The following is a 25,094-nucleotide window of genomic DNA, read 5'->3' as shown; positions in this document are numbered from 1 at the left end:
CAGCAACAAAGACCCAACGCAACCAAACATAAATAAATTAATTTATTTAAAATAAATAAATAAAGTGTATGATTCGATGTTTTTAAAAAAAAATAAAATAAAACGATGTGCCTGTTTTCAGGCAAAAAGTCTGGGAGAGGACAGGTCATCATGGAGGAGAGCATCTCCACCCACATTGAAGAGGTGGCCCCCTAAATCCCGGCTCTGCGTGACCGGCACACACAGCTCTTACAGCTAAGAGTCGTCACCGGATGGGGCAGCATCGCATGTCACAGGAACGCCACGGACAAGTCTTCATGGAGAAGTTCAACTGCGAGGCTAGGCTTGGCAGGAGCGAAGGACTCGAGAAGGAATACAAGAAGCTCTGTTGGGCCCTCAGAAGGGGACCTTCACTATCTTCTTCCATTTCCCTCCCGTGTTTCCAGCTGAACTACAAGATACTGACGGCCGTGGCTGGGTCTCATACAACCGCTGTTGGGATCCACCCAGCGCCCGGCCTGCAGCAGGCTGTGGGGCAGGAAGCCATGTTGCCCTTAACTCTCCGGCCTTTGGCAACTCTTCCACTGAAAATTAAAGGGGACTCACTCTGTTTTTTAAGGGCCTTTTTTTTTTTTTTTTAAGGGCCTTTCTTGACTTTCTAACATTCTGGGTGGCGCTCAAGAAAACTATTTCACTTGAAAATTATCCCGCTCTTGGTTGAGGTCAAGCTGGGGGAGGCTGTGGTCGTGAAAACCCCAGACAGTTGAGTTTGCTCTGCTTGGAGTCTAGGCCAACGGGCCAGGACCCTCAGCCGCGCTGCCCAGGCACCCGGGGGGCTAAGCAGGGTCTAGAGCCAGGGGGACGCCAGCCGGGGAGGACGGAGCGTGGAGAGAGAAGTGCTGGCCCCGTCGGCGTCCATTCCGTCCCCCTTGTCCAGCATTTAGTCCAAGGAGCTGCCTCTTTTCCAAGGTCGCTTGCAGCTCTTCCTCATTTTATGCATTTCCAAACCACGAACTGGACGGTGACTCAGAATAGTCAATGTTGGCCAGTCAGTTGGCAAAAAGTTAGCAGGAGACCATGAGGACTCTGTCCTCGACAAGCAGCCCTTTGCCCCGACCCTTCCTCAGGGCCGTGTCTGATGTGAGGTGGGTCTCTAATAAGCAGTGGCTCCGACTGTCCCTTCCTGAACCCACCCCTTCCAAACGCCCGAGGTCCCACGAGTCTGTGCCTCTGCGAGAGGGAAGCTAATTGGCTCGTGAAGAGAACTTCCTGAGACCGGAACAGCTCAGGCCCAAACCAAGCGTTGACTGCCCGCCCTTCGGGATGCCTGTGTGGAGGGACAGCGGCAGAGCCGAGTGGTCCTCAGATCTGCCCCTCTGGGCTCTTTGCCTCCCACTCTGCTGTTTGCTTTGCATTTTCCTCACCTCCTCTGTAACCCCCCATCTCTGCCCCTAGATGCCCTCATTATGCATTACTAATTATTATTGCAGGGACACTGTTTGCTAATCAAAAAGAAGGAAGGAAGGAGGGAGGGAGGGAGGGAAGGAAGGAAGGAAGGAAGGAAGGAAGGAAGGAAGGAAGGAGGGAAGGAGGGAGGGAGGGAGGGAGGGAGGGAGGAAGGAAGGAGGAAGGAAGGGGGGACTTCCCCGGTGGCACAGTGGTTAAGACTACACGCTCCCAATGCAGGGGGGCAGGGTTCGATCCCTGGTCAGGGAACTAGATCCCACATGCATGCCTCAACCAAGAGCTCTCATGCCACAACTAAGGAGCCCACAAGCCGCAAATAAGGAGCCGGCGAGTTGCAACTAAGGAGCACACCTGCAACAACTAAGACCCAGCGCAACCAAGTAAATAAGTAAATATTAAAAAAAAAAAAAAAAGGAAGGAAGGAAGGGGGAATTCCCTGGTAGTCCAGCGGTTAGGACGCTGCACTTTCACTGCTGAGGGCAAGGGTTCAATCCCTGGTCGGGAACTAAGATCCCATAAGCCACGTGGCATGGCCAAAAATAAAAAGAAAAGAAAAGAAGGAAGGAAGGGAAAAGAAAGCCAGCTTCACTGCAGCCCCCTCTCTCCGCTAGGGGCACGGGGGGCTCACTCTGGGTCTATCGGGCGCGTGTCTGGATAGCATCCCTATAGTCTGGAAGGGCCTCAGAAGGAGAAGAGTGGTGCCCCGGCAAGGTCAGCTAAGAGCAGCCTGGAGACACTTGAACGGATCTGCCCGAGGTAGTGAGGGTAAATGTGGGGCAGGCCAGGGAAGTGGGAAAAAGAAGAGTCAGAGAAGCGTCTTCAGAAAATGGGAACTGACCAAGAGGGTCTTGGAAGGGCTAGGAAGGAGGTCAGCCAATGAGAAAGTCATCAACAAGGAAGCAGCCAAGAATTTAGGACTGGAATGTCTGGGATCATCTTTTAGGCTGTCTTCTGGGCTGTACAGTGAGATGACTTCCCCAGTGTTCACAATGACCTCCAAGATCTTCACTAATCAACCGCTACGTGCAACACCTTTAATGAGTGGTGCTTTGGGATAATGAAGAGGAGGGGTGTCCACCTTAAGTCAGAGCGCCCTGGAAGAGAGGTGGCAGCAGGCACAGGAATTACCACACACTTAGGGGACAGGTGTCTCACAGGTCACAGGGCAGCTAGCCTAGAACAGAAGCCTCACCCCCAGGGCATCCCCAGAGACCCGGGGAGGCACTAGGCACCCCCTACTCTCCCCTGGATGGGGCACCAGCCACTTCTCAGCACCCTAGGGGAAGGGCTCCCTGGGGGCTGGAGGACGGAGGGCCTCTGGGTCATGGCACAATCACTGTTTAACCTCGTCCCCCCAAGCCCCTTTCACCGGCCCTGAGAATAACGCTTCTTTATGGCCGCTCAGAGCCTCACATCAAGCCAAACTTCCCTGCGGGACAGTCACAGTTCCGGGGGCCCAGGGAAGATTGACTTTAACTAAAGCTCTCTACTCTCATTTTCCCATCTGCTAAGGGTTTCATTCCACTTAGGCCTCTTGAGACCATGAGATCAGCTTCACTTGACCTTCCTGGTGTCCCTGACCAATGCGTTCCCTCTGCTTCCCCAGCTGTCATCACCTGGCAGAACAGAAAGAGGAAGCCAAGCCGTTACCCTCTCCAGGCTGTTTCCCTAATGACTGAGTTTCTTGCCAGTTAGCATCTAAGCCTTTTGCAGCCAGACCTTATGCTATTGCTAATTTTAAAATAATGGTAAGACGGCTGAGCTAAATTCTTCTGCTCTGGTTTCTAAGCGATGGCTCTTGCCAACTTCCAACTCACTTATAAGGTGTGATTAGAAAATAATGAAGCTGATTATTTAAACAAATGCCTCAGAACACGTTCTTTTTTTTTTTTTGAAAGACAGAAGTTAGCCAAAAAGAAAAGAAAAGGGCTTGACCTGTACTTAGACTTTTAGAAAATAAAGTATCAAGAATCACTTTATTTTAAATGATACAATAAGATGATCAAGATAAATTGAGTCTTTACGGGGTTTAATAACATGCACCTACGCGGCTTAAAAAAACCTGTTACTATTCAGTCTTTTACTAAATCTTATTGATTTTTACACCAACCACTCTTTTATGATATACAGTTATCTAAAATTGTTTCCAAATAGTGACCTTGAAAGGCCCTATGATTCAAATTTGTTCCGACAGTTTTGAGCACCTGAGATAGACGAGACCCACTACTTGTGTGCTTTTGACGGCCCCTGTGTGGTCGGACCACCGTGTGAGCCCTGGAGGTCACCCTGAGCAGCCAGGCTGAGCACCCTCCAGTTCCCACGGGACTGGCCACCACTGGGGAGAAAGGCGGATCCTTCAGACCTGAGGTTGAAACAGAAAAGCCCTACGAGAAATCGCTCTCAGCCTTGACCATCAAAGGACAAATGAGCGGCCACACAGAGGACCGTGGGCAGGAGCCCTCCACGCAGAGGCCCGTTGGGAAGTGGAGATGGAGCGAGACACACTGGCAAAGGGCCTGCCGTCTCCCCGGCCCCACGACAGAGGCCTCCAAGGGAGATGAGAAGATGGCCAATACTCAGCCAGTCCTGTTTCGGATGACAGACAGGAGAACAGGCAGGGTGTGTGGAGGCGCTGACAAAGGCCTGAGCCCAGTGCAATGCGAGGTTTAGATCCACTGAGGCACCTAGAGAGGACATCCTGGAGGAGGTGACGTGTGAGCTAGGACTTGAAGGGTCGGAGAGTTTCTCCAGGCCGGGAAGGACAGAGCCTGTTTCCAAGAAGAGGGAAAGACAGGCAAATGCAGGGAGAACCCAAGCATAGTTAACAGGACGTGATCTCATGAGGCTAGAGTATTGGCCACGTGGCAGCAGGAGATATAAAGGCAGGTGAGTCTGGAAAGGAAGATGAGACCCCTCTGTGCCAGGCTGACATGGAGGGCTCTGTCCTGCAGGCAAAGAGGAAGGAGCCATCTGTCACATCAGGACCTGGGCATGCTTCAGCCCATCTGCTCCTGCGACGTGGGCAGGGGGGTTGCAGGAAGGGCCTGGCACAAGACCTGCTGCCCTGCACTGCGGCAGAACAGAGCCTGGAAAAGAGGCCTGCAGGGGCTGCCCCCGGAGGTATGGCCAGGCCAGGGACCGGGCATCTGAGAGGGTGATGAACTTGCTGTGATGGGAAGCAAAGGCAGGGGCTCCCCAAAGCTCAGGTGAGCGACGGCCCACGGGATATCCAGCTGTGCCCCTAGATGCCCACCGGGAGGGATTCCAGGTGGCATCAGAGAAGTTCCCTGATCGTAACCCAGAGCAAGGACCAAGCCCCAGGCGCTGAGCTGAGCCAACAGAGTGGGGTAGAAAACGTAAACCCCGTGGGCCCTTAGGGGCCAACCCGACCTCACGTCTGCCTATCAGCGGAGGCGGCTCAGGGAATGCCAGCTACCCCAGAGCCCCCTCCTCAGCCCTCACACCCCAAGCCTGGCTGCACAGGAAGTCACAGCCCCCAAAGTCAAGCACACGGGCCCTTTGGATATTAAGGATTCTACTGCTGGGCTTCCCTGGTGGTGCAGTGGTTGAGAGTCCGCCTGCCGATGCAGGGGACACGGGTTCGTGCCCCGGTCCGGGAAGATCCCACATGCCGCGGAGTGGCTGGGCCCGTGAGCCATGGCCGCTGAGCCTGCGTGTCCGGAGCCTGTGCTCCGCAACGGGAGAGGCCACAACAGTGAGAGGCCCGTGTACCGCAAAAAAAAAAAAAAAAAAAGGATTTTACTGCTAATCGCTCCCCAAATCCAGAAACGTTCATTCAGTAAACTGTTGCGTGCTCGCTCGGGGGAGCCACTGCGCGTGGTGCTGGGGGACAGAGACAGGGACGGTGTGGCGCAGAGATGACAAGCCCCTGGATTTGGCAGTCCAGGGTAGGGAAGGCGGGGTGGGGAGAGCAGAGGGTGCTGCAGGAGCATAGAGAGGGCCCCAGCCCGAGGGAGGGGGCGCACCAAGCAACTCCTGGAAGAGCCACCCAAGGACCAGCAGGAATTCACCAAAGGGCGCTCCAGGCAAAGGAACAGAAGGTACAGAAGCCTGCAGGGGAGAGAGGTCCTAGAAATCGCAGACACCTGCAAAGGTCTCCTAGTCCCTGTCTTGCCTAAGGGAGATGGTGTGCCCCAGGCTCGGGCCAGCCCGGGGGACTCAGACTGCCCGGGTTCATGCCTCAGCTCCACCCTCAGGAGCCGCGGATGCTGGCAGGTTCCGCGAGCCTCTGGGCCTCGGGTTTCAGGCAGTCAGAATAATGCTCACCGCAAAGGATGGGCTCCACGAGTATCGATGACTCTTACTTGTCACTGAAACGTGAGAGCCGCCACTGCCTGGACGGAGAGGAGCGGGGTCCACGTGAGGACAGGGCGGGGCGCGCTTGCACCTGGACTCCGGGCAGTGGCTGAGTCACGCGGCCAGGAGGCACCACCAGCACCTCACTCCGCTCCTGGACCTTTAGGTGCAGAGGTGGAGGTGGGGGAAGGCAGGCCGGGCCTGCCCCGCGGTTCCCGTCCCCCGCCCCTGACCAGACTCCGGCTCCAGGCTCTGCCACCTGCCTTCCTGGGCATCGGCTACCGCGTGGACCTTTCCTCGCCCGCCACGGCCCCTGCAGTTCCCGCCCCACCCCTCTGGCCCTCTTGGTTTGGGAGAACCCTCCAGTCTGCACAACAGCCCACCCCCCGCCGTTGGTGACTGGCCCTGCAGGAGAGGAGGGGACTGCACCCTCGCCCTGCCCCCCCGTCACCACAGTCCTATGGCTCCAGGAGCCCAGGTGACGGGGGAGACCAGGGATCAGGTCTGGGGCAGCGGGCAGTTGCCACAGAACTGGGCAGTGCAGGCCCAAGGACAGGAATGGAGTAGAGCATGGTGACCCGCGGGCCCAGGGTGAAGGGCCAGAGCCCTGCACAGATGCCCCGCTTCTGCTCCGCCAGCCGCAGGAGGCCTTCCCCAGCCCTGCTGGCTAAGCCCAAGGGTCTCCGTCCCGGGGAGAAGGGTTGCGCTTCCTTCGTTCATTCAGGAAACATTGCGTACATCCCAGTGCCCAGCACTGCTCGGGGGCCCTACAGTCACACTAGCCCCACCCGCAGGGAGCTGACAGTCCAGAGCTCACTGCCTCAGGCCGGCAGGGGAAGCGCCCTTCATTTGACCATGGAACCTGTCCTAGGGTGCAGAGTGGCGGCACAGTGGTCCCCACACCTCCTTCTTTCCTCTCTTCCTGAGCCCCAGGAACGAGATGCCCCTTAGGCATCCCTTCTCCCAGCCTCACAGGCTACTGGCTTCTGATGGTCCTTCATCTTCCTTCCAAAGCATTTTTACTGATTTCTATTTTAAAAAAAAAAACGATGAGGTTGGACCTTAAAAGAGTGGGCAATGCATCAATGCATGGTGAACAAAGGTGGTCCCTGGAGGGAAACAGCCTGCTGTACCCCCAGCCGGCCCCCAGCATTACCACCCACCCCTCCCAACACACCTGGGAGCCCTCCTGGTCCCAGGAACGCAGCAGGACCCCATGAGGGCTGGGGCCCCCCTCTGGGCTCTAGGCAGCCTTCAGCCTTGAGCAGACCCTGCCCGAGAACTTGCCCCCGCCCGACAGAGAGCTCGTGGGTCACAGGCACAGCTGTGTTTCATGGTACCCTTCGTGCGCTGGGTGGAGCACAGTCCCAGGCTGGCAGGAGGGGGTGTGCTGCCACCTGGCCAGGGCAGGGGAGGGTGGGGCAGGCTGGGAACGGCGGCAAGCAGTCTCCTCGCCGGGCTCCACACTGGGCTGCACTGCCCATTCACTGCACCCCCGCCGGCCTCTCAGGTCCCCCAAGGCCCAGGTCCAAGCCCATACCCTGTGGCCGGCCACTGTTAGCCCCAGTGCTGTGCCCTGAGGGCCACTGCGGCCCCTCCAGTGAAGCCCGGAGCTGCGCACGGCCACCTACCCGCAGCACTAACACTGGTCAGTTGCCGACCCTCCTCACATGGACCAGCGGCACCCACCTCTGCGGGGTGTTAGGGGTTAAATGACACAGCCGGGCAGGTGGAACCATCGTAAATGGAGCCACTTTGACCGCTGGCCTCCGCCCACTCTCAGATCTCAGCGGTGGCTCCTGGTAGGGACCTGGTACTTGTGTCCTGGCCATGCAGAAAAGCTCCTTCAACCGGACTGAGCAGACCAGCCCCTGGGCACCCACGTGCTTCCATCGAGGACAAGCACGGAGAGGCTTCCCCTCTGCTGCGCCAGCCCCCACCCTGAGCACAGACGTGTGCGTGTACACACACACACACACACACACACACACATCCCTGGAAGCGCACACATCAGGCCTCCAGGCCCAGGCAGGGCACTCCCCTGGTGGCGGGCAGCTGACTGTGGATGCCGGCATGTGCCCCAGAGAATAACCAGCGTCAAACGTGATACAAAGCCTAGGGAGTGCGGGCCCGGGTTTCACCTCCTCTGCTCCCCACGCCCACCAGCACGGGGCCCTGACTCGCTGCGCCGGCCCTCAGCCCCTCCCGCAGGCTGTCCCAGGCTCCCCCAGCCCTCACCGCCACACCTGGACAGAGTGCGGCGAATCGGAGCTGAGCTCCCAGATGAAGATGCTCTAAGGACGGTACAGATGGTAAGAAGGATGGAGAGAGTGCTGGAGAGCGGGGACTTGGCCCAGCACCTCAGTCCCCGCGTGCCAAGTGCAGCGAGCTTCGTCTGTCATTTTATTTCTCACCATCAACCTCACGGGGGCCTCTGCCGGTGTCCGGGGCTGAGATCCTGACGGCGTCTGCTTGCGCCCGTAATCCGTGAGCTGACCCTGAATCTAGGGCATCCCCCCAGCTAGAACCCCACCCCACGCCCACACACATCAATCCACCAGGGAGGCCTGCGTGTGCGCTCCCAAACCATGAAGAGATGCACGCTCACGCTCACGTGTACACCGCGTACACACGTGCCAGATTCCGTTGCACAGAGCTGCCCTTTCTGCCTGGCCCACCTCTCTGGGTCACCCCTCCCCACCACCCGGGTCTATTCCCCCACCTCTATTCCCCGTGCCCTGTCCCCCAGGGCACGCTGAACTCACAGGGACCCCTCCCTGGTCCCACCCTCTGGTAGGGGAGCCAAGGCCCTGCTGCAGAACCACCAGGAACTTCTCTCCTACCCGCTCTGGAAACAGAGCACCCTCCAGGTGACTCAGAGACCAGGGTCTCCCCATCCCGGGCATGGGCAGTAATGGGCTCTGTTCAAAGCAAGGCTAACACACCCACCTCGGAGGGTCAGGGATTACAGGACTAAGCGACCCTGGAGGCCTTGGGCAGCACTGTTGCCCATCGGCCCCTCCTGCTGGCTGGCAGCCACCCTACCACGGCCACTGCACGGCAGCTCCTCTGAGACGCTGGGTGTTCGCGCAAGACCAGAATGGCACGTGCACACGCGCACACTCACGAGCACACGGACGCACACGGCCACCGCCCTTCACTGGCCCCAGGACATCTGTTCTGACTTGCCCCTCCGATACTGGGAATGAGCCGCCTGAAACTTCCACCCTCTTCAGGCAGCTCCGCTGGTCGGGGATCACAGGTGACCAAGTGACGGAGGCGACGGAGGTGAGGCCCGTCTGGAGCCAGACACCAGGGAGCGGGGGCTCTGGTCAGGGTTCAGAAAACCAGCGTGCCCAGAGTTGGTTTGCTGTGGGGGGCCAATTATATAGGATCCGCGTGAGTCTGAGTCAAGGTCAAGAGAAGGCCAAGTTGGGGGCTTGGCCAAATACAGCCCCAGGTTAAAGTCAGTACGGGCTGGGCTCATGAGCTGTGTGAGGGAAGAGTACAGCCGCCAGCAGTCAGCCTGGGGCCAGCTCTGGGGGCCAGTGTGCCACCCAGCAAGCCACCGTGACCCCAAGGGGTGGGACCCCAGGCCTGGCAACCCATTAGGACAATCTCTATATGTAAAAGAGTCCAGGTGGCTCTCTGCCATCCTGAATCCAGGACCACATGGAAGCAGGGCGCTCCGGAGGCCAGAGGTCCTGGAGGTGACTTGTGTCAGCCCCGAGAGAGCACCCCGACGGCACAGACTCCACACCCAGACGTCGGAGCTGCCCCTGCAGGCCCTGTGCACACAGACAGATCGGCCTGGATTCCCTCAGAGAGGCCAGTGCACCGGACACTATGAACGTGAACGTGGGGTACAGCGTGCTGATGGCGGCACCCTCCCAGCACCCCTGGAGTCTCCTCAGGATAATTATTTATTATTCATAGTCATCAGCATCTTCATTAATTATTCATATGATCCTTAATTATTATCCTTAACAATAAGAGCAGTAAATAGCAGAAAAGTCCTTGAGGTGCCTGAGGCCCAGGGCCGGGTGCCTCCGGCAGTTAGACCGGCTACTGCCCCCAGGGCAGTGAGGGGACCACAGACCCCCATCCACTGCCCGGCCCTGTCCCTGCCCCTGCCCCCCACAATGGGGCCCAGGGGACCGCAGGAGGAGATGGTCCCAAGGGCTGGAGGAGGAGCTGTGCCTTCCTATTCCTCTCCCGTCAGCGGCCAGGGCCTCCCGGGCAGGGCCTCCACAGGAGGGGCCCAGGCAGCGCACTGAACCCTGGGTGAGCCATGTGTCCACACTGGTCAGCCCCACTAACTTCCCGGGTCTGAGCCGTGTCTGTGCAGGGGCTGGGAGGTGAGGGCCCCCAGCTGGCCCGGCAGGGAGAGGCGTCGAGCAGGGCCGTCTTGGGGTAGCTCCTCGCACGCCATGAACTGGGAAACCTGCAAAGAAACCGGAGTGTGAGAAGCTAGAAGCCAAGGGGCAGGGGAGGGTCAGAGGATAGAGAGGGTCAGGAGACCCTGGCGACAGACAGAAGAGGCCTGGAGGGCACAGGAGAAGGGCCAAGGCAGACAGAGCACGACTCCCACCGGCTCTGGGAGAAACGCGCTCTGGGTGGGCAAGAGCCAGACCGGGCATCTGGGGGCCTCGGGAGCTTCTGCCTGACTCAGGGAGAGCCTGAGGCCACAGCCGCTCCCCTTCCCAGGGAACATGGCTGCTGGATTCAAACCCAATCCAGAATAAGGGGCCCTGAGCTGGCACAGAAGCTGTACAGAGAGAGAGACAGGGCTCTTTCCTCCAATCTAGAACTCAGGGACCTAGAAACAGAGGCAGGCGGGCGGCCAGGCCTCGGAAGGCCAGGCAGAGTACCAGGGCCGGCAGGGGGGGCTTTGTGGGTGCTGACGAGTCTGCTGTGAGATCCCTGCGGAGGAGGCTGTGAAGGGAGACTGGCACATTGGCTGACGTGGGCCCTGGTGTCTGCAAACAGGAGCAGATGCCAGAGGGAGGGGAGAGCAGATGCCAGAGGGAGGGGGGAGCAGATCCCAGGCCACCTCTTGTCGCCAGAGGAGCCCCATTCTTGAGACCCAGACACAGCTGTCCCGTCAGGAGGCCAGGAACACACGTGTCCACTTGGGAGAGGACAAAGGGCAACAGAGGCCCATCTCTGGCAGGAGGGGAGAGATGCGGGCCGGAAGTGCTACCCTGGGGCTTAGCCAGAGCCTGCAGGACAACCCCGCAAAGCGCTGAGCATGAGAGTCAACGGTTGGCAGCAGAACCTGACCCAGCGGGTATCAGTCGCAGCAGGGGCTTGGGACCCTATCCCAAGGGCACGCTGGCACCCAGCACCACCACCAGGCCCCTGGCTCAACAGTCCCTCCACCCACAGCCATGACACAGGCACCCTGAGTAGATATGGCCATTCAGGTGACACTAGGGGAGCGAATGCCACTCGGCCTGCTGGCTTCCTTGGCCCAGCTGTCTGGGGGCTTAGTTGGGGGCTCTCCTGCTGTGCTCTGTGCTCGCAGCTCCTAGGGCAGCCCTCCTCCAGGAGTACAGCCTGGGATGAGGGCAGGAACAGGGTGGGAGGCGGCTGGGGCCCAAGGCCAAGCAGAAAGGGCAGCAAAGCCGGTCTGGGGTGGAATCGGTGCAGAAGAGGCAGGGCTGGGGTGCTTGGAACTTACCTGAGAAAGCGAGTCCAGGGCGAGGGTGGGGATGGGGCTGACGGGCAGCAGAGGGGAGGTGGAGGTGGAGGTGGGGCCGGGCCCCGGGGTGGTCACAGCACTGTAAGCAGGCGGGACCAGCGTCACCTGCCTCTGCAGCAGCTGCAGGACAGTGGCCATGTCTGCACTCAGCCGGGTCTCCAGCCTGGGGCGAGAAGGAGGAGGACGCCCTGGGTCTCAGGGAAGTGGAGACACCAGTGACTGCAACTTCAGGACCACCCTCTGGACAGCCAACTGGTCAACCCCAGGTCCACTCTTCATTCTAGGTGTGGCAGCCCCTGGCTCGGCTCTGAACACAAGGAGAGGGTCAAGCTGCTGGACACGTGGACAGGCCTAGACAGAGCAGACACCCACTTCACCCTACGACACTGCCCGAAACCCACAGGCCACACTGCAGTATGCCCATGCCCCACCCCTACTAGCCCGCGCCCCTGGACACACACAGCCGGGCCCAGGCTGATCCCAGGGACCACCCTCACCTGTTGAGCTGCCTCTGGAGGGCATCCAGCCTGCTCTGCACATCGCCCCGGGGCCGGCGGCCAGGGCTGGAAAGAGGGATGTTGAGGAGGCTGGGGGCGGGGGCGGGGCAGCGAGGCAGCTCCTGGTACTGGTGGCCCCGGCTGTCCCCCCAGAAGCTGAAGATGTTGGACACTCCTGAGAAGGCGCCTGGAGCCAGAGAGCTGGGTTGAGGCTGGGACAGAGGCCACGCCCCGCCCGCCTGCCCAGGGGGCCCTCCCCCTACCTGACAGTGGGTTACAAGTGTCGCTGCTCTTCTCTCCATCCTCAGTCAGGGGGTCCCCACCCGGCGGCTCTCCGGGGGGCCTGGGGCTGGAGAAGGGCACCAGGCGGAGGGGGCTGGAGCTGCGGCCTGGGCCCTCATCCTCACTGCTCTCAGGGCTGGAGGGGCCGCTGGACAGGCTCTCCCCCCACGGCCCCCCCTGCCGGCCCCGGCCACTCAGCCCTGCCCCCGCCCGGCTCGGCCCCAAGGCCGACACCTCCCCTGGCTGTTCCGGGTCTGTGGGAAACAGAGAAGGGGCCTCAGAGCAGGCAGGAGGCACAGAAGGGAGGGGAGGGGAGGGGAGGGGAGGGGAGGAGAGGGGAGGGGACTGGAGCAGGTCTGGGAGACGACTATGGCTGGACGCCCTGGTTTGTCCCCAGTTGTTTCTTCTGCTCTCTTTCCCCCACTTTCAAGAGGACGGAGAACTCGAGGGCGGGACCAGGTCGTCTGTGACCACTGGCTGCCCAAGCACGGGCAGTGGCACTGCTGGGAGGGGCTCTCTGGGACCCCGGGCCCTCAGCCCCCGTGCTGGCCTCCTTGCCCTCCTTTGTCCTGTCTTTCCTCCCCTCATCAGTTCAAAGCAGTGCCCACCAGGACACCAGCCCTGTGAGGACCAAAGAAACTTAGGCACGGCCCTGCCTTGGAGGGTGGAAGAGGGCTTCCTGGAGGAGGCGACATTTCCAGTGGGCCTGAAAGGATGGGGTGATGGGGTGGGGGGCGGGACACTGAAGGTAGGACCGGAAGGTCTGTGTAGCCTGGGGGGAGCAGACCCGCCGGACCCCGCGCTCCGCCCTCAGCCCCGCCTCCTCTAGACCCCGCCCCCACCCGCCTCCCGGCTCACCTGGACCCCGCCCCCTCCCCTCCCCCCGCCTCACCCCTGTCAGTGCGCCTGCGGAAGGACAGCTTGCGTTTGCGTTGCCGGTGGAAGCCGCCCTCCAGCTCCGCGCTGCCGGGAGAGCCGGGGATCATGTTGGTCTGGAACCAAGAACGGTGTCAGGGCCCTTCCGCGCCCACCCAGCCTGCCCGGTCCCGGCCAGACCCCCTGCCGAACAGAGAAGGTGGGGTTGGGGGTGTGAGCTCTGCCCCGGGACCGGGGCTGAGGCTGGGACGTTCACAACCTGGTCTGACCCAGATACCATTCGACAGACAGGGAAACAAGCCCAGAGAGAAGGTCACACGGCGAAGGGGCAGCCACCCAGCATGCAGCGCGGCCCACTCACATCCCGCAGGTTGAAGGTGATCTCCAGGCTGGACCAGAAGTGGTCGGAGAACTCGGGGTACATGTCCAGCACCTCCAGCAGGTCATCCCGGTGGATCTTGTGCAGGTCACAGTAGGTGAGGGCCCGCACGTCCCCGTTGGACTTCCCAGGGCGCGCATACAGGTTCAGAGGCTCTCCGAAGATGTCATTCTTCCCTGGAGGCCACCGAGAGGGGGGCTCAGCCCCTGGGGCGGCAGCAGAGGCAGCGGGCACCTGACTTCCAGGCATTCTCACCCTGGCCGGGCGCCTCCCCTCAGTCTGGTCACCAACTGCCAGGCCCCAGCCCCCAGGGCCAGGGAAGCATCAACCAGCCCATCCTCCCCCAGCTCGCAAAGGCAGGGCGTGGGGGCCAGCCAGCAGCTGCCCGTGGCCCTGGCTTCCTCCTTGGGTTCTAACTCCTCTGGTACCCCCCAAAGCCCGCGTCCCAAACACCCTCCTGGCCAAACACTGCACCCCCATAAACAATGTTCTTCAAACTACAGATCAAACACAGTAGTGAATCAAGACCAGCATTCTGTTTACTGAAAGAAAACAGGATAGCACAGCTTAGCACAGCATAGAACAGGAAACACCAGGATGTAGTTAAGGCGACCGTTGTTTAGCAAAACTTTGGTTTCAGTTGTGTTTGGGGGTGTTTGTGGCATAAGCACGTATTTATGCCGAACCGAGAAATAAAAAATCTATAAAGACCCCCCCCCCCGTTGGCACATCTGCCCTGAGGTGTCCAGGGCCAAAGGAAGGACAGGCAGAGGGCAGGGAGTTCCAGTGCCCAGGTACACCTGCCCACGTGCACAGGTAGGGCAGAGAAGAAGGAGCGTGAGGGGAAGAGGGGCAGGACTCCCTTTGCTTTGGAGGCGAAGGCTTGGTTGTACTGCCTGAGGCTGTACAACCTCCCTCCACTGTCTACCCTGGAGCATCTGGATGTGGTCCTGTTTTAAGGAACAAGAGTGTCACTGCCCGTGAGGAGACCCTGAAGGGAAGCAGAATCTGGAAACCCCCAGAGTCCTTTCCACCGACCCCTTGGAAGGCCTGAGCTTGAGTGAGTTAAAGGAGCCCAAGGTCCCTGTGGGTAGTCCCGGGGCCACAGCCCCTAGGGCTGTGTCCTTAACGGGCTGGGTGGGACCCCTCCAGGCCTCGGTCCCTGCCGTACCCAGGATGGCCACGACAATGTCGCCCCGCAGGATCTCGATGGAGCCCCGGGAGATGAAGTAGAGGGCGGTGAGCAGGTCCCCGGCGTGCACCAGTGTGTCCCCTGGTGGCGCGTGCGTCGTCTTGAACTTCATGGCCAGGGCCCGCAGGCAGCCCTTGGTGGCCCCTCGGAAGGGCTTGCAGTGCTGCAGCAGCGAGCGATTCAGGTGCAGGCAGATGTCGGCCTGTAGGCACTCGGGGAAGCCCTTCAGCACCTGCAGGCAGGGGGCAGCTCAGCATGCCCTCTCCCGGGACCCCACTCCCACCCCCACCCGGAGATCCAGCGGGGAGCACCAGGGCGTCCGGTATCAGGAGAAGGACCTGGGTGCCCACTCCAGCTCCACCCCTTCCAGCCGTGCACCCTTGGGGACGACGCCTCACTGCTCTAACCTCCACGTTCTAACGCGTGAGGCTCGGAGACCAGCTCCTGCCTGGGGCTGTCGTAAGGATTAAACACGATCACCCACAGCCTGGTCTAGCACCTGCCCCAAAGCGACCGCTCACCCAGTAAACGAGCTCCATGGGCAAAAGGAGGGTAACGTTCCTCTCAGGGTCCCGCCTGGCGCTAACTGGGACCACCTGAACCACGGGGGAGGGTGACTCTGGCGGTCTGAGACGTGCCCGCTACATCAGGAGGAGTCCCTACCATCACGCGGCTCCCTCCAGCCCACCATCAACCAGAGGCCAAGCCCAGCGGCCTCACCGCATTCATGTCGATGCCATTGGTGTAGGACCAGGCGTGCTGGAAATACTCCTCGAGGCGCTGGCGCAGCGGGTTGGGGATCTGGTGGAAGCGGATGAACTCACGCACCCGGAGCATCTGCGTGTGGTAGCGGGCCGTGCCCGAGTACAGCCGCTGGATGATGGCCGACACGTTGCCGAAGATGCTGGCGTACATGAGGGCTGGGGGCGGGGTGAGTGGGGCCGTCAGCGTCTGAGGGGCCCCGCCCACCCCTGTACCGGTACCGGGTCAGCAGCACATGCAGTCACGTCTCATTGTAAGCACACACGCGAGATGCACAAACACAAAAGCCCAGGCACACACACCCCTCGGCTCTGCCCTGCGCCTCTGCCCTGGTGTCCCAGCCCCAGACATGCCATGTGGAGGCCCCTGGGGTCTCTAAGGCCCAGGGCCCCGCTCTGGCTCCTCTAACACCCACCCTCTCCTCTGTCTCGGGCCCTTCCCAGACCCCGGGCCCCTGGCTGGCCCCCGCGCCCGCCCCAGGGGTGCACTCACAGCCAATGAGCATGACACAGATGGAGAAGATCTTCTCCGAGTTGGTGTTGGGCGAGACGTTGCCGAAGCCCACGCTGGTGAGGCTGCTGAAGGTGAAGTAGAGGGCGGTGACGTACTTGTCCTTGATCGAGGGCCCGCCCAGGCCGCTGCTGTTGTAGGGCTTGCCGATCTGATCGCCCAGGTTGTGGAGCCAGCCGATGCGGGAGTCCATGTGCGGCTGCTCCATGTTGCCGATGGCGTACCAGATGCAGGCCAGCCAGTGCGCGATGAGCGCAAAGGTGCACATGAGCAGGAAAAGCACGGCCGCCCCGTACTCGGAGTAGCGGTCCAGCTTCCGTGCCACGCGCACCAGCCGCAGCAGCCGTGCCGTCTTCAGCAGCCCGATCAGCTATGGGGGTCGGCGGATATTCAGTGGGGGAGGGGGGCAAACGAGGAGCGGGGGCGCTGCAGTTCTCGCGGGACATCGGAGGCGAGATCCCCGAGGAGCTCTCCCCGGGACTTCCTCAAAATAAAAGCGCCTCCCACTCGCTGGGCGCAGCACGGAGCCCATTCACCTTCGTGCCAGCTCTGTGACAAAGGGCTCACGGTTCCCAGGGCCAGAATGAGGAAAGTGGGGCTCGGAAAGGTGCACCCCCCTCAGGTGCCCGGCCAGAGCTCCCACTAGCTTCCAGGGCACTTCCATGTGAAGTAAAAGACAGTGGCCACTTTGGACACAGACACATTAGGAAAAGGTGAGCCCTCTGGACCGCTCCAGCTGGGGAGTGGCTCACATGGAAAGGGGAGCAGGTGCGGGTTAGCTGGGGCTCTGCCATGCGTCTGCCACCCTCCCTCTGTCCCCACCCACCCCTTCACCCCACCACCCGCTGCCCTCCCCTTGCCCCTGCCTCCTTGCCAACCCACCTCTTCAGAGCCAGAGCCGAAGATAAGCAAGTCAAAGGGGATGGCGGCCACCATGTCGATGAGGAACCAGCCCTTGAAGTAGTGCACGGCGATGCGGCCGGGGTGGCTGACCACCTCCTCGTTGGCGTTGACGTAGGTGGTGCGGAAGTTGATGAGGATGTCCACGATGAACATGATGTCCACGATGAGGTCCACCACAGCCAGCGGCTGGCAGGCATAGCCACAGTCGGGGGCCGGGGGACCCTCTTCCGTCTCCTTCAGCAGGAAGGCGGCCGAGTAGGGCGTGAAGACCGCCGTGTAGATGACCAGCAGCAGGATGAGCCAGTCCCACACGGCCTTGAAGGGGCTGTAGTGCAGGATGGTCCAGCGGTGAATGCGCGGCGCCTGCAGCTTGTACTCCGGCAGCACATCGGCCCCCAGGGACAGGACCTGAGCCGGCGGGGAAGGTGCAGGTGAGGGCATGATGTCCAGCCAGGGTCTGGGCAGGGAGGACAGACCGTGGGGCCCTCCAGGGTAGGAGCAGCTAGCATCTCTGCTGGGCCCTCCAGAGCAGAGGCCACGCAGAGTAGGCGGGGAAGCCCACCTCAGAGAAGCGGACACGGCCACTCACCAGAGTTCCTTCCCCACGTGGCACGGGACCTCCTGGCTGGCTGAGTCCAGGGCACCAAGCAGTAACACCCACAAGTACTGCTCCCCACCAGCAGTACAGACCGATAACTATGGATGTAACTCCCACCGTGAGATCTTACCCACACCCCCAAACACCACACACACACACACACACACACACGTCCCACATAACTACAGTCTCTGTCCTGATAATGCTCTAAGGACTACAGCTTCCGGCCTGGGCGATGTAAATGGTGGTGGTCACTGCAGCTCCTTACAAGTCCCATTGCTGGTGGCCCAGGGACTGAGGGCCTAAATGTCCCTTCATGCCTCTGGCCCAAGGATATCAGCCACCCAGCCTCAGGCCCTTTGGCATCCCGGAAAGAGAGACCATGACACTCACTCCCCCTCCCTCCTCACCCTGGCCCAGGGCAGCCATTCAGAAGTGACCACCCAGCCCCGCACCGGCTCACCTCCTGTCCTGCCCCTTCATCACCCAGGCAGAGGCAGGCTCGCCATCCGGACCAGGTGGCAGCAAGTCACAACCCTCTTTCCCCCCAAGCCAAACTAGAGGAGCCGAGACCAGCTTTCTCGTGCTGTCCCAGGAGCCTCTATCTGTCCCCCTGCGGCCTCCTCCTGCCCCTCAGAATCCCCAAACTCTCCCAGCCTGGCCCTGCCATCCCTGGGCAGCCAAACCCAAGGCCTCACCCGCCCCCTTGAGAGCCAAGTTTGCCGGCCCCGCGGGAGCAGCGCTAAGCGCCAGGGCCCCGCATCCTCAGGCCTCTGTGCTGGGAAGGGCCGTGGTGGGTGGAGCCGCAGACTCCCATTCATATTCAAGCTGGGGACCCCCTGGAACCACCCTCACCAGATGGACTGTGTGGAGAGCCTTTCCTTAGTGGAAGTAACCGGAAGTTAAGATGGACCATAGTTAGGGGTTGGCCACAGGGGCTCCAGAGGCACAGGATGGGTGGGGTGGGCAGCTGGGGCCTAGGGCAGGAGAAGGGGCACGTGGCTTCTAGGCCCCCGCTTCTGCCCTGCCTTCAGCCCGAGCCCCTTGCTCCTTAAGGCAGAAAACATGGGCGGTGAACTTTCAGGGGTCAAGTGGGGACTGCAAAGGGCCCTCAGAGACAAGGAGGCAGGAGAAGGTTCCCGGATGGGGCTCCTCACCACACCTGAGAGGCCAGGCCCCCGGAGGCGGTGCTGAACCACACCTGACAAATGGGATCCTGCCCCCTACCTGAGTCCGCCCACAGCAGGACCAGCACCGCCCAGGACACAAGCACACATGCCGGGGGCAAGGCCAGGGCACGAGGCCCGGCCCCGCAGCCCTCCTCTTGTGGGGGCTGGCCGGGCTGCTCAGCTCTGCAACCACCAGCTCGCCACACGGCCTTGCCGGTATCTAACCTCCCCTGTTACATAACCTGTTGTCACACAGAATACTGAAGCTCATTTAAGCCAAACCCCGGGCCTCACCTGTGGCTGCGAAGAATCCCCTCCCACACCTGTCCCCCAGCTGGGAGGGTCACAGGAGCCACGGCAGAGAGTTTAGGCGACAGGGGTGGGATTCTCAGACCCACCCGTGAGCCGCTTCCAACTCCCCGGGCCATCCTCCCTGAGCTGGCTTCTGGCTCTCTGCCAGAAGCCCCCCGGGGCTGGAGACGTGGCTCCCAGGAGGTGCCCATAGAGTCGGCAGCTTGGGGGACCACAGCGTAGCCACCAGCACCTCAGGCTGCCCCAGAAGAGGTGGACCCGGTGCCCGGCTCAGCCTGCCCTCACCACTCAACCAGTGGCCTCTGACCCCAGCCTCCTCGGGTCCCAGCCCCCCAACCTAGACCCCCGAAGCAGCCCACGCCTCCCTCGCCCGCCGCAGGGTCCGCTCACGACACACAGAGCGCTGGAAGGGTGGAGCCCCTGCGCCTCTGTGCCAGGCCCAGCTGCTGCCCGCTGGCTGGGGGAGGTGGGGTGGGGGTGGAAGCCATCCTCTCCTCCCCCGTCTCCCCGCCATCCCCTCCGCGCACCCACTTCGCTCCTGTTCTCCCCTCTCCTCCTTGTGCGTTTCGAGCTAGAAGGCTGGGCCACGGAAGCCCAAGGAGAAGGGAAGCACTGGCAAGAAAAACACTGTCCACCTAGGCCCAGCGGGTCTGGAGCAGAGCGAGCAAGCCGGAGCCAGGAGTGGGACGAGCGGGGCCACAGATCCCAGGGCTCCCAAACCATCCTGCATCTCAGAAGCCCTCTCCCGGCCTGGAGCCAGAGCCCTCTGGGCCGCATCCAACTCGGTGCCCCCGCCCCGGAGGGAGGGGAGGGGCTGGGGCGGTCACCTACCTCCTGGGCCACCAGGCTGGAGATGCGCACGGCCCGCCTCACCCGGCCTTTCTGGGCCCTGGGCTGCAGAGCCCCTGTCCTGCTCGCCTTCCCCGCTGGGGCCGCCATGGAGGACTTGGCTCCCCCCAGCTTGCCTGCCCGGGGCCCAAGGGCCCAGCCAGCGCCTCACCTGCACCTCAACAGCAGCCTCGGCCCAGGCTGCGCCCCAGCCGCTGGCGGCCTGGCTCCCAGGGCAGCCTCTGGCACGAAGCCAGGGTCACTGGGGCTGGGCCTCGGGGCTGGGGTCACCCTGGCAGTGAGCGCGGACAGCAGCCCGCCTGGCTCAGGCCGCCCATGGTCCCCTGGTGCCGGCCGCGCTGCCAGGGTGCTGCGCTCTGCCCGCTGCCAGCCCAGCAGCGGCAGGGCACCGCGGTAGGAACCTCGGCTCCTCCAGCCGGCCCCTCCTCCTCCCAGGTCCCCACCCCCGCCCCGCCGGCACCGGGCTCCCGCGCCCCGCCCGCCGGCCAGAGGCCCCCTCCCCCGCGGCCCGCTGCTCCGGGCTCCCGCTGCAGCCACTCCCGCGGCCCGTGCCCCTCCCCCTCCCCCCGGCAGCCCGGCCTGTCACCGCAGATTAATGGTCTCCCCGACACCCCCGCCCCGCCGGTCCAGTGCCCAGCCAGCCAGAGTCAGACAGACACCCAGAGATGGAGCGACCGGCCGGCCACCAAAGAGCCAGGAGCACAGGCTCACGCTGTCGCGCACAGACCACAACACGACAGCACACGCTGTGGGCACAGGGGCAGGGCAGCCGGCAGGGCTCCAGGTGAGGACGAGAGAGGCAGAGGTGGGAGGGGGTGAGGCCGAGGCAGCCAGATATGGGGCCTAGGGTGGGGGGGAACGTTCTGGAGTCAAGGCCAAGGGGCCGGAGACCTGGCAGGGACCCAGAGAGCCAAGGCGGCAGCGGAGCGGGGCCAGGAGGAGGGCTGAGGAGGCCCACGGCAGCGCGCGGACAGCTCCCTCACTCGGGCGGCTCAGGGAGCCCCAAGGAGCTGGAGGGGGCGGTGGGACTGAGGCGAGCCAGGCGTGGCCCGGGAGGCCCCTCTGTCCCCGGCTTCTCAGTCCTGACCTTCCCCCACCCCACCCCCAGGCCAGGACGGGAAGGAGCTGGGATGGACTGGGCAGTGGGGCTGGCTTGCTGCCAAGAGGGGGCAGGAGACCAGGCTGGCCCTGCCACTGGGCAGTGTTGGGCAGTGCCCCCCCCCCCGGGCTGGCAATCTTCTCTGGTCTGGAATTCGGGGACTCGACCCCTCTTGTATCTGTGCGCCCAACTCCATACCCTCCCCTCCCGACTTGGGAAGGAAAACTCTCCTCTCCCATGGTCTGGGGACAGGGGTGGGCACCTCTAGGCCACCCTGGCCCTAGCACCGGGTTCCCACCCTCTGCCTGGCTCATCACATTGGCCTAGAAGAATCAGGACCCCCAACCTTGACCTCTGTGGCCCCTTCTAACGGGAAACCTCCCGTTGGTTTGCGCCCAGGACTCTGTTGTGCCCCGTGGCCACCTTCTCCCACCCACCCTCACCCTGCCAGGTGCCCGGCCTCAACTGCCCTGTCCTCCCTGAGCCCCATCCACCTGTCCTCTGTATCTGCCCCTCCCGTGGGCACCCCCTCCAGTCTCCCTTGCTCCAGGATCTCTCTCGTCCCAGCTCTGAAACGCCACCCTCACCCCCAGCCGGCACGTCCGCCACCTTCAGGAGGCCCTCACTGACTGCACCCCTCCACCCCCCTTTTGACCACAGTCCACTCCCACTCCACTCCCTCCAAGCTCCTCCCACGTGAGCGGAGAGCCAGCGAGCTGGACACCTACCTGGGTGACCTTCTCAGTGACATTATGGGTCCGCTCCTTTATCTTGGGGGCTATGATCTCCCGGTCGCTGGTGGGCGAAGCCAGGAAGGGGTCGCCCTTGAGGTCCACAAAGTTGAGGGTGATTTGGGGAATCTTGCTAATGGTGCGGTAGCGCACGAGGTCCGAATCTGATGTGGAGTTAAGCAGGCCGCTGCGCAGGGGGTGCATGGCCCCTGGGGTGGAGGGGAAAGGGGGTCAGGGTGGCAGGCAGGCAGGGGCAAAGGCCGTCAGGTCGACGACACAGAGCTGAGATGGAGACGGGCCCTGCAGGAGCCAGGCCGTGGGGTTCACTGAGGCCAGCTCAGGAAACAGGAGTGGAGTCCCTGAGAAACAAGTGAGGGCAGGCCCCTCCCCACCGTAAGGAAGCGCGCCTGACGCAGCTATGAGATGACGAAGGGGAAAGAGCCTCTATACGGGTCTGTTCAGCAGGCACTGGGAGCCTGCCAGAGGCCCAGGTGGTGGCAGGGACCCAGATGCCTCTCCCGCCTTCCCGACTCCCGTGGGCATCCCCGCTCCAGGCCAGCCTGGGAGAGCCAGCTCCTCGGGGCCAGCACCTGCTCTGAGAGTGGAAGAATGCAACGGGATGAATGCACGTTTAATGGAATAAAAGGCTACTTAATGGGATTAAGTAAGCGCTTAATAGGATTTCCATCTCCCAGGCACACAGGACAGGGCGGAGAGGGAGGAAGCTGAGGGCCTGGAATGGACAGGCCCGCGGCTGAGGACGCAGCCGGGCAGTTGCTGCAGGGGTGGGGCCGACCCTCACCGGTGCTGGCGTGGCGCGGCGGCGGGGGCAGCGCCCCAGCGCGCATGGCCTCGATGTCGTCGGCCGAGGAGGCGCGGCGCACGCTGGCGCAGCTCTCTCGGGAGCGCGTCCGGGCCAGGCTGCAGCTGGAGCCCGAGGCGTCAGGGTTGAGGCTGTGCGCCCGGGGCGACGGGTGCGGGCCGGGCGCGCAGGCGGGCGGCGAGCCCGGGCCCACCAGAGCGCGCCGCTCCTCCACCGGCCCGAGCCCCACCACGTGGTTGTCCATGGCCGTCACCTCGTCCAGGGCCAGCGACTCGCTGCTGGGCGCCGCGGGCGTCAGGTCCATGTCCACCACCACGGCCCCCGGGGCACCGGCGCCGCCTGCGCTACCCGGCCGCACCGACGAATCCCGGGCGGTCAAGGCCAGCAGCGCGGGCAGCTTCAAGCGGAAGGTCTTGGCGCGGCCTGCGGGGAGAGGGGAGGTGCGTGGCGTCAGCAGCCCGGGAGAGGGCCAGGCCTAGCAGCTGCAGCCCAGTCACCAAGGGGAGGGAGGAGGGAAAGTGGGAGCCCCGAGAGCCGCCGGCACCCCTCCACCCCCACTCCTACTGCACAGAACTCAAGTCTCCAGAAAAAGTCTAGAGTGCAGTCGTATCTAAGACTCCGCCAATAATAAACCACCATTTCTTGAGCCTCACATCACCGGTAGTCTTTACATAAACCACCTGTGGCTCTCACCACTGCACCCATCGGGTATCATTACCTCCATTTTAGACTTGAGGAAATTTAGGCGTCAGTGAGTTATGTGATTTGCTGGGGGTCACACAGTAAATGGCAGGGCCTGCATCCAAATGGAGGAGTGATGCCACGGGTTCCCGCCGTACCCTGCCACCTTGGAGGTGGTACCCATGGAACAGGTGGGGCCAGTGTTACTAATGCTGCCACTTTAGAGCTTGAGAAACCAAGAGGTGGTTTCTTTCGCCATGACTCTGAGGGAACATTTAAAATTAAACCCAAGTGGGGCTTCCCTGGTGGCGCAGTGGTTGAGAGTCCGCCTGCCGACGCAGGGGACACGGGTTCGTGCCCCGGTCCGGGAAGATCCCACGTGCCGCGGAGCGGCTGGGCCCGTGAGCCATGGCCGCTGAGCCTGCACGTCCGGAGCCTGTGCTCCGCAACGGGAGAGGCCACAGCAGTGAGAGGCCCGCGTACCGCAAAAAAAAAAAAAAAAATTAAACCCAAAAAGGCCACACAGGGGGAGGAGGAGGTGTCTGAGCCTTTGAGTCATGGGGGGATGAGGTGAGGCCTCCACGCCTCCAGCCACAGGGAGGAGTCCCCTCACATCCTCTTCTCAAGTAGCCAAGGCCACGGCAGGGAGCTGACCCGTCCAGGAACAAGGACCAGAGAGAGAAACTTCACAGAGTTGAGTCCATGAGAGACGGAGCCTTCTCATGAGAAGAGGGGGCTGCCCCGAAGTGGCCAGGGCCATCTGGGAAGGGTGAATCCCCCATCCCTGGGGCTGGAGAGAGGGTCACTCCCAGGGGATGCTGTGGTGGGACTCCAAGCGGGTAAGGCTATGAAACCAGCCATGCTCCTGCCCCAGGGACCTGTGAATCTGGGCTCAGTCACTCCACCGCATCTGTCCATGCTGAGCTGGAGGGGACCGGCCGTGTCCTCCATGTCCCCATCCCTGAAGGGATCCCCTCCGCATCCCTTCCTACAGAGCATTGCCCTCGGGCAGCCTCACGGCCCCAGGGAAGGGAAACCGTGTATTCCTGCGCCAGCCCAAGAACACAGCTGCACTTACCGGGGGCCAGCCAGCTGGTGGGAGGGGCACGGTGATTGGTGTCACGGTCTGGGGACCCCACCATGTCCTTCTCCATCACCACCTCAAAGTTAAGGATGAACATGATGACAGCCCCATCTTCGTTCTTCACGGGCACCACATCCACCAGGCAGAGGAAGCAGCTCCCTGCAAAGCGGAGACACGGCCACTGTGCGACCAGGCGGAATGCGCCCCCGAAACCTGAAGGGGCCTGTCCACTTCTGCCTCCCCCACGGCTCCCACACACAGTCCTGCCCCTTCTCGCCATTGCCTCCTGCCCCACCCCCTCCTCCTGCCACCTGCCGGCCAGAGCTGCTTCCCTAATCTGGCCGCTCCAGCTTTCCGCTTTCAAAGCTCTCCCTTTCCCTCTCTGCTTGCCTTGGTTCTCCAGCCCTCTCTCCCGATGTGCATTCTCCTCACACTGCCTTCTGCTCCTTTCTTCCTGGGTTGTCTCACCTTTTTCCCTATCCTCTCGCACTCTATCTTTGCTTTTCCTCATGCAAGGCAGTGCAGCCTGGAGGTTAAGCCCACAGACTTTAAGCCCAGGATCTCAGGGTTCAGATCCCAGCTCTGCTGCCTTGTCATTGATGCATTTTTCTTACGTTTTTAACCTCCCTGTGCCTCATTTTCCTCATCTATAAAATGGGAACGATGATAATTCGTTCCTCGTGAGTTGTAAAGATTAAATAAGTCAACACGTGCCAGCTACCTAGGGCAGTGCCTGGCGTGCGCCGAACACTAGAGACAGGTTAGCCATCACCCTCTGTCTCTCTGTCTGTCTTTGCTCCTCTTCGTCCGTACCCAACTGTTGTGTCATCCACAAGAAGATAAGTTCAGAACTTGAGAGCAAGAGCTTCCAAACCTTTAC

The 25,094-nt window shown here is 61.9% G+C and overlaps 1 protein-coding gene across 2 annotated transcripts in view; it reads right to left on the bottom strand.

The window, feature by feature from the left end:
- Window positions 1-9,663: 9,663 nt before the first annotated feature.
- The window catches only part of KCNH2 (potassium voltage-gated channel subfamily H member 2), a 33,438-nt gene continuing 18,007 nt past the window's right edge, over window positions 9,664-25,094 (bottom strand). The window contains exons 3-15 of one of the 2 annotated variants that reach the window (XM_027101286.1): window positions 24,209-24,373; window positions 22,429-22,872; window positions 21,624-21,835; window positions 16,848-17,276; window positions 15,948-16,335; window positions 15,414-15,613; window positions 14,673-14,925; window positions 13,484-13,677; window positions 13,139-13,238; window positions 12,228-12,500; window positions 11,965-12,151; window positions 11,447-11,630; window positions 9,664-10,207 (exon numbers count right to left, since the gene is read on the bottom strand). In XM_027101286.1, coding sequence (XP_026957087.1) covers window positions 10,079-10,207; window positions 11,447-11,630; window positions 11,965-12,151; window positions 12,228-12,500; window positions 13,139-13,238; window positions 13,484-13,677; window positions 14,673-14,925; window positions 15,414-15,613; window positions 15,948-16,335; window positions 16,848-17,276; window positions 21,624-21,835; window positions 22,429-22,872; window positions 24,209-24,373 — 3,158 coding nt within the window. In that variant the 3' untranslated portion in view covers window positions 9,664-10,078. Of the gene's footprint in view, window positions 10,208-11,446; window positions 11,631-11,964; window positions 12,152-12,227; window positions 12,501-13,138; window positions 13,239-13,483; window positions 13,678-14,672; window positions 14,926-15,413; window positions 15,614-15,947; window positions 16,336-16,847; window positions 17,277-19,778; window positions 20,293-21,623; window positions 21,836-22,428; window positions 22,873-24,208; window positions 24,374-25,094 lie in introns of those variants that run through there. The other variant, XM_027101287.1, reaches the window with a different exon arrangement.

Source organism: Aethalodelphis obliquidens, unplaced genomic scaffold (genome assembly GCF_003676395.1).
Source record: "Aethalodelphis obliquidens isolate GAN/ISIS:26980383/991018 unplaced genomic scaffold, ASM367639v1 scaffold5, whole genome shotgun sequence".
In the NCBI taxonomy this organism is placed as follows: Eukaryota; Metazoa; Chordata; class Mammalia; order Artiodactyla; family Delphinidae; genus Aethalodelphis; species Aethalodelphis obliquidens.
The sequence above is the reverse complement of the archived record's forward strand: the minus strand, read 5'-3'. Positions and strand labels throughout refer to the sequence as shown.